The sequence below is a fragment of the Sceloporus occidentalis genome, unplaced genomic scaffold, assembly GCF_023333645.1.
Source record: "Sceloporus occidentalis isolate IW3139 unplaced genomic scaffold, rSceOcc1.0.p SCAF_1, whole genome shotgun sequence".
Lineage (NCBI taxonomy): Eukaryota > Metazoa > Chordata > Lepidosauria > Squamata > Phrynosomatidae > Sceloporus > Sceloporus occidentalis.
The window spans coordinates 179,085,714-179,098,352 of record NW_028316981.1 but is presented as its reverse complement, the minus strand read 5'-3'; the positions used below and the strand labels follow the sequence as shown (position 1 = coordinate 179,098,352).

The 12,639-nt window shown below is 43.5% G+C and overlaps 1 protein-coding gene across 2 annotated transcripts; it reads left to right on the top strand.

The window, feature by feature from the left end:
* Window positions 1-3,011: 3,011 nt before the first annotated feature.
* Window positions 3,012-11,602, top strand: LOC149322884 (3-beta-hydroxysteroid-Delta(8),Delta(7)-isomerase-like). Of its 2 annotated transcripts, none has more exons than XM_089484236.1 (5): window positions 3,012-3,096; window positions 3,972-4,341; window positions 6,080-6,116; window positions 7,921-8,051; window positions 8,952-11,602. In XM_089484236.1, exons 2-5 carry the CDS (start codon window positions 4,026-4,028, stop codon window positions 9,161-9,163), a joined length of 696 nt encoding a protein of 231 aa, XP_089340362.1. In that variant the 5' UTR covers window positions 3,012-3,096; window positions 3,972-4,025; the 3' UTR covers window positions 9,164-11,602. The 2 variants fall into 2 exon arrangements, with proteins under 2 accessions (XP_089340362.1, XP_089340369.1); XM_089484243.1 differs by lacking the exon at window positions 3,012-3,096 and adding an exon at window positions 3,148-3,219.
* Window positions 11,603-12,639: the final 1,037 nt, after the last annotated feature.

Genomic DNA, 12,639 nt, shown 5'->3' with positions numbered 1-12,639 from the left:
CAAAATCTGCATGGATCCTCCAAATCTGTATGATTTTACCTTTTTGGACAACATAAAATAATTACCACTTTATTCTTGTTGATGGACTACATTATGAAGTTCACTGAACCCTTCCTTGATTAATGTGGAATTTATTCTCCTTTCCCTTATATATATCAGCTTTATTGTTGGGTGCCTTTAAGTCATTTCTGACATGGCAACCGTAAGGGTGGAAACGATCACAGGGTTTTCTTAGCATGATTTGTTTCGGGAGAGTAGATGCGCCTTTGCCTTCCTCTGTGGCTGAGAGAGTGTGACTTGCCCAAGGTCACCCAGGGGATTTACATGGCCAAGCTGCAAATCGAATTCTGTTCTCCAGAGTCCTAGTCCAAAGCTCACATCACTATGCCATGCTGGTTCTCCTTACATTAGTTACCTGTTGGGAAATGAAAGGGAAAGGAACCTTGATTTTTGTGATCATAAGTGTTTTGTCTCTCTATAATGTATTTGATCCCTGTATTGAGGATTGAAGGGATTAAGAAATTACTAGCTAAACCAGAGCAGGGGTGGGATTTAGCATTACCACCGTGAGCACAAAAGAGAGGTACTTTCTGCTTGGATGCACCAAATATGAGGAAGAGTTTGAAAATATTTTTCCTCTTCTTGTAGCAGATATAATGCAGTTTATAGCTAGTATGAGTAACTAGATGTAACAAAGAACCTGCTTCCTTGGCATGCTTATTCAGGAAGAACACGGGGGGACAAAGAGAATGGCTGGTAGTAGCCTTGCAATATTAACTAATTGTTAATATTAAAGGATTAGAGAGGTGTGATGGTTCTGAAAAGCCTGCAGCGGGGGAAAGGAAATGTTGGTCCTGAGGATGTTTTGGCTTAGAACTCCTATCAGTTAACTCGCAATAATTATGTGGAGAGATCTTGTAGCGTTTTTGAGACTTAGGCCCCATAACAGGCCAAAATAAAGCTGCTTCGGGTCACTTTGGAGGTATGCTGTTTAAATGATGCATGCATCCTAAGAGTCTGGAAGCCATGCCAAAGCCACGATCCAGTTCTAGAGACTGGAGCACAGCTTTGGCGCAGCTTCCGGACTCTTAGGATGCATGCATCATTTAAGTGGTATACCTCCAAAGTGACCCGAAGCAGCTTTATTTTGGCAGTCTGTAAGAGGCCTAACTGAAAGAAATAACTTGGCAGCATGAGCTTTTGTAATCTGCTTGTCTATGAAAACTCATGCTGCCAATTTATTTCTTTCAGTTAGTCTCAAAGACGCTGCAAAATCTCTCCACATTCTGCTTCTACAAACTATGGCTATGTCTTTGAATTCTTGCATTACTAAATGCATTGTGGAGGCTGTAGTCCTACACTGAAGGGCCAACAGTTCCTCAGCCCTGGTTTGGAGGAGCCATGCAATGCAATTTCGTGTTAACACACCTGTTGGGAGCTGAAAGTGTGCACAACACCCCTGTAGTGTAGTCCATGTGTGTTTGACTGCTGCAGCAATAGTGAGGAAAGGCCTTTCCCTGCATGCCATTCTGGAGATACTAATTCGTCTCCCTCTTTTCTCCAGTGGATGGGAAATCATAGAAGTTACAATTGTGAGGAAGAAACCTGTGAAGAAAAGGCAGGTTGCCTCCCATACTTTGAGTTAGCTACTGTCTCTCAGCCTAACCTACCTAACAGGTCAATTGCGAAGATAAAGTGGGGAGGAGGAGAACCACATATGATACTTTCAATTCACTGGAAGACATTGTAATGTAAATGTACATACAGTATTTAATGGTCAGTCATATATTGTATTTTAACTTATGTTGTACACTGCCTGGAGCCTTGGGAAAAGGAAGGTAATAAATAAATTAGCAGAATTATTATTATTAACCAACTGAAAAGAGTAACAGCTTCAAAACTTTCCCCTCTGCTCCATGTTCAGGGTTGTCATCAGGTTTAGGTTTCTTTCTTTGACTCCCCCACAAAGTTCTATTTACCATGGGTGGCAAAAACACCTCCTGCCTAAGAAAACCTAACGACATTCAGGCGACTTGAAGGCAAACACCCATTGCCCTCTAGGATGCATCTGCATTTGCAGAAATTACATAGTTTGACACCACTTTAACTTCCATAGCTGTTATGCTATGGCACCAGAGCCAGTGTGGTGTACTGGTTTGAGTGTTGGACTAGGACACTGGGAACCAAGGTTCGAATCATTTGCTATTGTCTTCTCCTGAGGCCCAAGGCCACCCAATGCTCTCCATGCCTGAGCCAGGATTCAAACCCGTCTCCAGAGAGTCCTAGTCCCAAAACCATGCTGGTCTCAGGCAGTTAAATCGGTATCAAACTGCATTATTTCTATGGTGCAGATGCATCCCTACAAAAGACAACTTTACAGCCATTTTGACTGCACTCAAAATGACAGAAACAAATCAAATTGTTCCTTGCCAGTCCAAATCCAGTACACAGGCTGCATCTGCATTGCAGAAATAATCCAGTTTGAGATCACTTTAACTGCCCTGGCTCAATGCTGTGGAATTCTGGGAATTGTACCTTAATGAGACTTCTCTGTCAGAGAGAGCTCTGGTGCCACAACAAGCTACAGTTCCCAGGATTCCCTAGCACTCAGCCAGGGCAGTTAAAGAGATCTCAAACTGGGTTATTTCTGCAGAGTATTTTGGACCAAAGTGGTGTCAAACTGGATAATTTATGCTCTATGGATGGAGCCATGCACTCAGATACGTTTTTGTCCCTCAGGAGCGCCTTAAGTGGAAAGTAACGTCAGAACACGCTGACACGCGTCAAGCCTCGTTATACAGTACATTGTTCTCAGTGGAACCCGGAAGGAACGCGCGGGGATTACCATATGAACCCACATCGCCTCAGCTCCTCCTCAGCCAATCGTTTTGGCGGATGCTCGGTGACGTCAGAGTTTGAGTGCCTCGTGGGAAGGAGGGTGCAAGAGAAAGCCCTTGGGGTCATCTGATTGGCGCAGAGGCCTGCCTGTCATGCTGCCCTATTGGCTAGGATGGTAGGATTAAGATAAGAGAGGTGAGTTTGGCGGCGAAGAGAAACAGTCGCTGCTGTGGAAGCTTTGGAAGACGGACTGGGCAGGTGAGGTCTGCGCATGCGCCTACCACTAATACAGTGAAAGTGGGTTCTGTGCATGGTGCCATAGTTCCAGATTAAGGGACTGGGAAGGCATTTTGCACATGCTCAGCCCCACTCTTCTTTTGGGTTATCTTTGCATAATTGTTATTGTCTGTAATCAAGGAATGCCTGATTTGTTGCATGTCTGACTTGCTTGATCCTGAGGGGCTTTCTTGGCAAGTGTCTTAAAGGAGTGTTTGCCATGGCCATCCTTTGAGGCTGAGAGAGTGTGATTTATGGCTAAGGCAGGATTCGAACCCTGGTCTCCAGAGTCCTAGGCCCAGAACACAGGGGCTCAATGCTAGGGCATCCTAGGAACTGTAGTTTCATGAGGCATTTAGCCTTCTCTGTCAGAGAGCTCTGGTGTCACAGTAAAACTACAATTCCCAGGATTCCCTAACACTGAATCATAGTCAAAGCGGTCTCAAAGTGGATTATTTTTGCCGTGTGTTTTGGACCCTAGTCCAATGCTCAGATCACTATGCCATCCTGGCTAATGTTTTTAGAGACTTATCTGAGGAGGCAGACCAAGGCTGCATCCACACTGCAGAAATAATCTAGTTTGACAGCGCTATAAGTGCCACAGTTCAGTGTTGTGAGATCCAGGTGGTACCAGAGCTCTCTGACAGCGAAGGTCAGACATCTCACAAAACTACAAATCCCAGGATTCCATGGCACTGAGCCGTGGCAATTAAAACAGTGTCAAGCTGCATTGTTTCATCAGTACATATATGCCACTTTTGAGTCTGTTGGCAGGAGAAAGGTGGGATATAAATGGAACGAATAAATAGAATAATTAAATAACATGGCTCTTTGCTTTCTTTCTTTCTTTTTTCCAGGAGGAATTGCACTTGCCACTCTTGGCCATTTGGCTTGCTTCTTCCTTGGCTGCCATGGGACTGGAAGCCAAGCCCCATGTCGTCTCCCACCCGTACTGGCCTCGAAATTTGGAGCTCCCGCACTACGTCCCAAATGACCGACCCATGTGGCAGATCTTGGCTTTCCTCTTCTCAGTCTCAGGGGCCCTCCTGGTAGTGACTTGGTTGGCAGCCGGCTGGCGTTGCAAGACGGCGGCTTCTTGGGGAACCTGGCGCTCCTTGGCGGTCTGCTGGTTTGCCATCTGTGGCTTTATTCACGGTGTCATTGAAGGATGGTTTAGCCTCTACTACATGGAAATCCCTGGGGACCAATCCTTCCTCTCCCAGCTATGTAAGATGTAGTTGGATGTGTGTGCATGCATGCATGCAGAATCTGTGCCTTCTGCCTTTGGCCCTGGGAAATGGCGATAGACAGTGGTGCAATTGGGAACAGGTGTTTGTGTTGTGGGCACAGGGAGTTTGTTGGGCGTGCCCGTTTGGAATGGGGCCCTTAGACTCATGCAATAGGAGGGAGGGGATGTGTGAATTATTTGTGTCACAATAGAATGCTGTATGATTTGTGTTGCAATAGAATTCTGTCCCTTCAGAGGTGTGAACCTGGTCTTGTTAGATTGCTATCAGGACAGTCCTGGCTGTCACTGGTAAACAACTTGTGTTATAGCTTGGGGAGATTGGCAATTTGGGCTGGTTATTGTAGCCAGAAAAAAGTTACTTTCTCAAGCTTTTCCATGTGTATAGCATTCATAATGCTCATCTGTGTTTACACAGGGTTGCATTAGAGGGCCTTCTTGGTGGCTGCTCCCAGGGTTTGGAATTCCTTTCCAAGAGAGATTAGACTGGCACCCTCCCTGCTATCCTGACAGCAGGCCTTTGATAGCTCATTGCTCAGGTGGAAAGGGGCTTTTCAGAATGTCCTGTACATATGGGTTTGCCATTTTTAAAGCTCTCCCTTTTAAACTAATTTTAATTATATTGTTAGTTTAATTATATATTAAACTCCTTGCCCCATTAAACTTTTGCTTCATAGCTTAGCTTCTATTTACCTTTTTAAAAAAATTGAAGCCTACACTCTGGGCCAAATGATGGTCCAATGGGCAGTGGTTGGCATGGCTAGAATCCAGATAAAACCAGCTTTAGACCCAAGTCTAAACAAGAAACTGATTTATAATTCATATATACTTTATACACATAGCCTGAAAGTCATTTTATACACAATATTTTTAATAATTTTGTACATGAAACAAAGTTTGTGTGCATTAAACCATCAGAAAGCAAAGGTAGTCCCTATCGCAGCCACCCATGTGAACAATTTTGGAGTCTTTTGGATTTTAGAATTCTGGATAAGAGAGACTTAAGCTGTGACAGTATTGTATATAGAACGGTCCAAAGGTTGTTTCAATACTGTGAGTCTGTGCTATGTTCTTTTCCACCTCATGCTCAAGATAGTTCGGTCTTCACCAAATCAGCATGTGACATTGTTCACTAATATCTGACTTGCTGCAGATTTTAGAGAACCTTAATTTTTTTTAAGAAATGAAGGTTTTTAGCCCTTGTGGTTTAAGCTGCATGTACCAAAGTTCATTGTGATAAGAGAGTGGAGTTTTCGCTGGCTTTATGGTATACCTTAGTGGAGAATGGAGCCTTTTCTGGCTTTATGGCATATCTTGTATACCTCTATACTTTGGGTATCATTACTTACACCTGTTCCTCTGACCACGATGTCACTAGCTGCCCTGCAAAGGAGATACTCTTTGTCTGTATGTTTGAAATGTACTGTATTATTTGAAGAAGGTAACAAGTACATTGAGAGCAATAATGACTTCTGCAGAGATGTAATTTGCTTAATTGGTTTTCTTGGTGCTGATCTAGGATTTTTGGAGTTCACAATATGAACAGTTATCGTTAGTTGTTGTTTTCTTTCTTGGAAGTAAAATGTATGTTTAAATTGGTACTGGTTAATATTCATTACTAATGAAGCAAAAAAGTAGATCAATTAACAAACTGCTGTGTATCCCAGTTTACTGCAACCAATGCTTCAACCTTGTTTTTCTTCTCTCATTATATTATAGGGAAAGAATATGCCAAAGGTGACAGCAGATATGTCATGTAAGTTTTGACTTTGAAGTGGTGGAGTGAGGGCTTACTTTTATCTTTGTCTCATGATGGAACAAGTTTTACTGTAGTCCTCAGCAGTCCAGCCCAGTAGTGTGTGTGCAGGCCGTATGGGGTGACACCAGGTCAACTCCCCACTTCCTGCTTATGCTACTCCAGTCTGCGCAGGGGCTTTTGGGGCCTGACCGGCTTCCCTCAGCTCCGTGCCAGCTTCCCTGCGGCCCACCCGGCTGCTTTCAAGGCCACGCTGGTTCTCCCCAGCCCCAGGCCAGCTCCCCTTGGCACCATCCAGCCACTTTCGGGGCCCTGCAAGCTTCTTTGGACCCTGCCCAGCTGTTTTCGGAGCTGTGCTAGCTCTCCCCAGCTCCATGCCGGCTTCCCTTGGCCCCACCTGGCTGCTTTGGGGCCGCACTGGCTCTCTCCAGCCCCGCAATGGGCCACAAGGGGCCCGCTCCGGCCCTCACAGGTACTCCCATGCACCCCCATCCTGGAAACCCTACCGGAAGTCCAGGACCGGAAACCCCACCTCTCCTGAAGCCCTGCCCCACGCACCGGGTTTTACCCAGTGTGGGAAAGCCACTGGTCCAGCCCTGAATATTTTTAAAATGAAAGATGTAGCAGTTTAACAGTAATATAAATACATTACAGAGCCATTCTTAATATCTGTAGTTAATGTTAATTCCTCTCTTGTTTCACTATTTTTCAAAATGATTCAATATGAGCATAGATAAAACACAGACCTTATATTCCCTCCTTTTTTTACTATTTCTCAAGAGAATCTTGATAATTGTTGCACTAGTAACTCTGGGGGATTGGAAACTTTTAAAACATTTGTTATAGCATAAATGTTCGCAGACTCATTTCGAGTTCATGAAATGCACTGAAGTGATATCCTGAGTTGTCAGGTATGTATAAGTGCACAGGTATCAAGGAGGAGTTAGAAAGATAACAGTAAGTCATAAACGGAGCTTGGAAAAGTTGGTTTTGAACTATATCTCCTCAGACCCCAGAAGTGAATAGTTAACAGCTATTTAAATTTACAGCGCTTTATAAATAAAGGTTAATAATAATAATAATTAACATTTCCAAGGTCTGGAAAGCAAAGGTTGTGCCTGTTCCTTGAGATGTCAGATTTGGCTGCGGTGACACATGCCTCGATTATATTCTGTTTGGATTACTGTAACAAACTCTTCTTGGGGCTACCTTTGGAAACTATTCAGAAACTTCAGCAGATCCAAAGTGCTCTGACCAGAATGTTGACCAGGGCAAGTTACAGAGAGCATGTAACTCCCATATTAAAACAGCTTATTTGGCCACCAGTTCATTTCCGGGCACAATTCATAGTACTGATCATGACTTGTGAAGCCCTATGTGTCATAGGTCCAGGCCATCTGAAAGACTGTTTTCTCCCCATATGAACCTGCCAGAGCTCTAAGATCTACAGGGGAAGGCTTTCTCTCAGGCCTGCCACCATCGCAGGCTCACTTGGTGAGAACACAAGAGAGGGCCTTCTCAGTGGCTGCTCCCACCCTCTGAAATGCTAGGCTGGGTCCCACCTATTTTCCTTTCACCAGCTGGTAAATACTTTTCTGTTTAAGCAGGGTTTGCATGTCTTTTAAATTATTTTATACTGTTTTATGTGGTGATTTTAATTGTTTTTTTTTTAATTATTGTGAATATTTTTTAACTGACTCATTCTTTGACAGAGGTGGCCTACAAATGAAATGAAATGAAATAAAAGCATTTCAGATACTTCTGAGTCCTTAAGTGATTTCCATTCCACCTTTTTTCTCCACAGAGCGGACAATTTCACAGTTTGCATGGAAACAATCACAGCCTTTGCTTGGGGCCCTCTCAGCCTCTGGACAGTGCTAGCTTTTCTTTCAGGCCAGTCTCACCGATTTGTGCTGCAGCTGGTGGTGTCATTAGGTATGTACATGAGGCAAATACAAGGGCAAATCTTTACATTCCCCAACTTGTTAGACTCATCTAAATGGCCTCTTAAAACATAGAATTTTAAGCATGTGTTCTGCTCAAGTAGAATATTAAAATGTGGCTATATGTCCCATATATTTCTGGCAGCCATAACCCCAGCCCTTCGTTTCTTTTTAAGTTCTATCCTTAATCTTCCTCCTCTATAAAATTCCCCATTGTCTTACTCCCCTATTTGTTCCTCATCAGAAAACTTGATTTTTAACACCTTCCCTCCCATATTGTCTGCTTGCTCGCCTCCCCTCCTTTCATAGCAGATTTGTGAATTGTTGCATAAGACAGAGAGATAAGAACCATGAGTGGATTGTGCTTCCTGTTCTTCACTGTTGGTTCAAATGCTCAAACTGCTGCACAATGAACTTTGCAAATGAGTGGAAAAAATCTAATCCATAATTTCCCAGGTGGCTCCATTTGTTGTTTGTATGCACTGAAGGCAAAGTGAGGACTTTCCTATTAATTGTAGAGGGCATTACAACTCAGTGGAGGCAATGCTAGCTGGGTGTTTCTGGAGGTTTTAATCCCCCAAATAACTTCTCTAAACTTTGCTTTTTTTCTTGCATGTGTGCTTATTCTTGTATGAATGTAATTCATTAGTGTTTGTGTTACAGATTCCTTACAGAAAGGGATTCTGTGATATCTGTATTTTAGGAGAAATGGAGTTGAGCTACTTTCTTACATGTGCTCACAAAGTCTTTTGAAAACACTTTTTAAAATTATTTTTACACCCTGCCCCTCACCAACACGTACCTCATTGCAGTTCTTTCTTGCTTTAGACTCATAGTCTATCCTTTTTGTTCAACTCTTAAGTGATGATTTTTTTTCCTATTCTTATCACAGGCCAGCTGTATGGAGATATTCTCTATTTCTACACTGAGTATCGGGATGGTTTCAGCCACAGCGAGATGTGGCACCCAATTTATTTCTGGTTTTATTTTGTCTTCATGAATTCACTGTGGATTGTCATTCCCTCTGTTCTCATTTTGGATGCCTGGAAACATCTTAGCGCTTCCCAGAGGATAATGGATGCTGGCAAGTTCAAGAAGCACTGACCACCCTCCACAATGGGGTCAGAACAGACCATTAGTCCATTTGGGCAGTATTGTATTCTTTCAGAGGGTTGGATAGCTGCTTCCTGTTCCATGTCTAGGTTTGTCTCCTTCCTTTCCCTCCTCAGCTTGAGGGTCCTTTGCCAACTTCTAAATAGACCCAGTTGTGGGGAACAGCACCATCCATGGCCATTATTCGCCACTGATGTCTTAAGAGGTAGTCCAAACACAGGGATGGGCAACCATGGCTCTCCAGATAATTGTTGGATTACAGTACCTTTCCAGATTACATTGTGGGTTGATCAGACATGTTTTTGAGCCATATCATGCCATGATGTTATAGAATCTTAGTCCTGCTATTGCCTCAGTCTACTCTCTTCTGTTGCTGATCTCCTGTGGAAGATCATTTGGAAACTGTTTCTTTTTATTAACACAGGCGGGATACATACCGCCATATAGTACGTATAGGATACGTATTAGGGTTAGGAAGGGGCGGTGCTTCCGCACCCCCCTAACCCTAGTACGTATCCTATACGTACAAGATGGCGGCGCCCCTTCCACATGGGCGCCGCCATCTTTACGTATCGGACGCTGAGAGTCCGTACGTGTCGCAGCCTTTATGACGTAGCGAGTGCGCCCCTGGCGCCTCGCTACGTCACAAACGCGACTGAAAAAGAAGCTCCATTTTGGAGCTTCTTTTTCGGTCCGCGCGGGACCCGCGCCGTCTGAAGGCTCCGGCTCCCCCACGGACCTACCGGCGGCGGCGGCAGACCGCCGCAAAGCGGCGGTTTGTACCCCGCCACAGAAATAAGCATTGATGACCTCCTTTCCTGCTTATGCTGTGCTATGATTTCCTGTGCAAAAGTTCACTTGTGCTTTTATGCTGATTTTGGGTGTGCTATGGGTATGTTTTAGGCGCCCTTTGCTTACCAGTGATCAGAGAGAAGACGGGGTGGAAACCAAGGCTCACTGTCTCCTCCACCTTGCCTCCTTTTTCCAGCAGAATAGTCTAGTTCTTAAGTCTTTTTGTCTTTCTCCAACACACACACAGGTTCAGACTTGATTAAATAATTGATGGCAGGTTAATTGCTGCTTTAGATGATGGCTGTCATCTTCCAGTGATAAATCTATCCCAAATCATGAAGTTCTTTCCCTCCACAAGGAAAAAAAAAAGGCTTTTAAATGTAAGACTGCTTTTATTTTATATTTGGGTGTATGTGTGCATGTGAACACACACACACACACACGTCTGTGCGCGTGCGTGCCAATCTAGAAAAAGGGATGGTACTAGGGGGGCAGTTCTAAATGCTGTGTCTGATAAAGTTTAGTACAAATCACAGCTATGGTGCTGGAAAGATTACAAAGGTGTGATAGGGAAGAGTAGACTCCCAACTGCATAGTGCTTTTGAAAACAATGTTATTTTAGTAGGAGAAGAGACTAGTGCAATAAGGACCTTTGTTGCCTCACTAGAAAGGTTGAACAAATACGAAACCTCAAACCTATTCTTAATACCTCAAACCCAGGATCAATAAAACAACATTTTTAGGTCATGGCGGCCCTCCAGATGTTGTTGGACTGAAACTGACATCAGCTCTGTCCCACAGAGCTAACAGAGAAGGCTCATGGAGGTTAACAGTCCAATATCACTTGGACACACACCCATTGACCCCACTCCAAGGGTGCAATCCTGGGAGTAAGCCCCTTTGGACTTCCTAGGTCTTCTGAGTAAAGCATACAGTATGATTGTCTTTGTGAAACAACCCTTGCAGTCCAATCCTGAGCTCAAAAAGTGGTGATTTGTAGGCTGCATATGAGGTCCTGTTTCTTTCCTAGTTCTAGAGCTATGACTTTAAGATGGGTTGGGGTATGTTGTATATAATCTTCATAGCACTATTGTTTAACAGAGACCTGTGCTATGGACTTAACATAGGAAGCATTCCCTATACCTCCTCCTCCCAGATTTAAACTCAAATCAGGAGACAGAACACCACTCCATCATCTCAGTGGATGTGTGCATTACTCTAGCCTTCTGTCAATGGAAGTTCAGTCTTGCAGCCGTTTCTTTCACTCCAAGGAAGAAATCTGTCATCTGCTTGGGGCCAAGACTCTTTGGCAGTTGAACTCAGCATATGCTTTTCAGGAATGGAAATAGCTGAGATGAGCAACAAAAATGGCACAGCAGACCTGGATGGCTCAATTCTACTCACCAGGAACTGTGAGGGCCCCTTAGATAATGGTGTGGTCAAGGTGCTTAGCCACAAAATGTTTTATTGGCAACACAAAATCTGCCATCAAAAATATCGAGCTGAAGTATGTTTCTATATCTCTTCCCATTCTCCAGTAGTGCAGTTCAGTCCCACAAATCATCACTCACAATTTCAAAATAAGTGACTTGAATATTTCTTTATGTGGAAATTAAATCATTTTTTTACAAAAATAAACCATGTCCAACTGCTTATTTGTCTGTTTGTGTGTACATGTTGGGTTGAGAAACATGTTTATGTAGTGGCCCACTTCACCCAGAGTTCCCTGGGATACTGCTCCCACTAATAGTTTAGTGTTTCCACAACTGCTTTGAATGGTTAGTATAACTATTGGAAAAAATGTACAGCGCGCCTGTGGTATCCGCTGAGATTTAAATCCAGGATCCTCCATGGACGCCAGAATCTGTGGATGTTCAATTCCTATTATATACAATGGCATAATAAAATAGGATCCCTTATATATAAAATGGCAAAATCAAGGTTTCCTTATGAGATTTTGTTTTGGGGGAGAAGGGGGGATTTTCAAGCCATGGATGATGGAGACCATGTATGGAGAATCTGGATACTGAGGGCTGACTACCCAAGCTTTTGTTCTGGTTGTATAACATATCTAGCTCTGTGAGGCAGAGAGCCCCAATAATACTTATGTATAATAATAATCCATGGTTAAAAAAGTGTCAGGAAATAGCCCTGCCCACAAAATTGATGTACAAATTTACAAAGGAAGCCCTGGCTGCATTTTGTTGTTTGATGTCAAGTTGGCATTGGCTTATGTGAGTGAGAAACCTTGAAGATTGCCCTGCTGTGAACTTTTCAGACTTGTGGTCATGGCTTCCTTGAGTGATGCTGCTGCCACAATGCAGAATTAATGCAGCTTGACACTGCTTTAACTGCCATAGCTCCCTCCTATGGGATTCTGGGATTTGTAGTTTGTATGGCACCAGAAGGCTTTGAAAACAACAGATCCTAGAGATCCATGGCATTGAGCCATGGCAGTTAAAGTGGTGTCAAACTACATTAATTCTGTAGTGTAGATGCAGCCTGTGTCTGTCCTGGTGGCTTTTAGCATACACTTATTAAAAGCATCCCTTCCTCATTTAAATAAAGGAAACCCTGAAATAGATCCATGGGTCCAACACACACTGCAGAAATAATCCAGATTGTGACTGCTTTAACTATCCTGGCTCAGTGCTAGGGAATCCTGGGAATTGTAG

Coding starts and splice junctions, on each gene's coding strand:
- LOC149322884 (XM_089484236.1), top strand. CDS start 4,026: ATGGGACTGGAAGCCAAGCCCCATGTCGTCTCCCACCCGTACTGGCCT. Junction 6,117..7,920: donor GGTGACAGCAGATATGTCAT/GTAAGTTTTGAC, acceptor TTTTCTCCACAG/AGCGGACAATTTCACAGTTT. Junction 8,052..8,951: donor GCAGCTGGTGGTGTCATTAG/GTATGTACATGA, acceptor TTCTTATCACAG/GCCAGCTGTATGGAGATATT.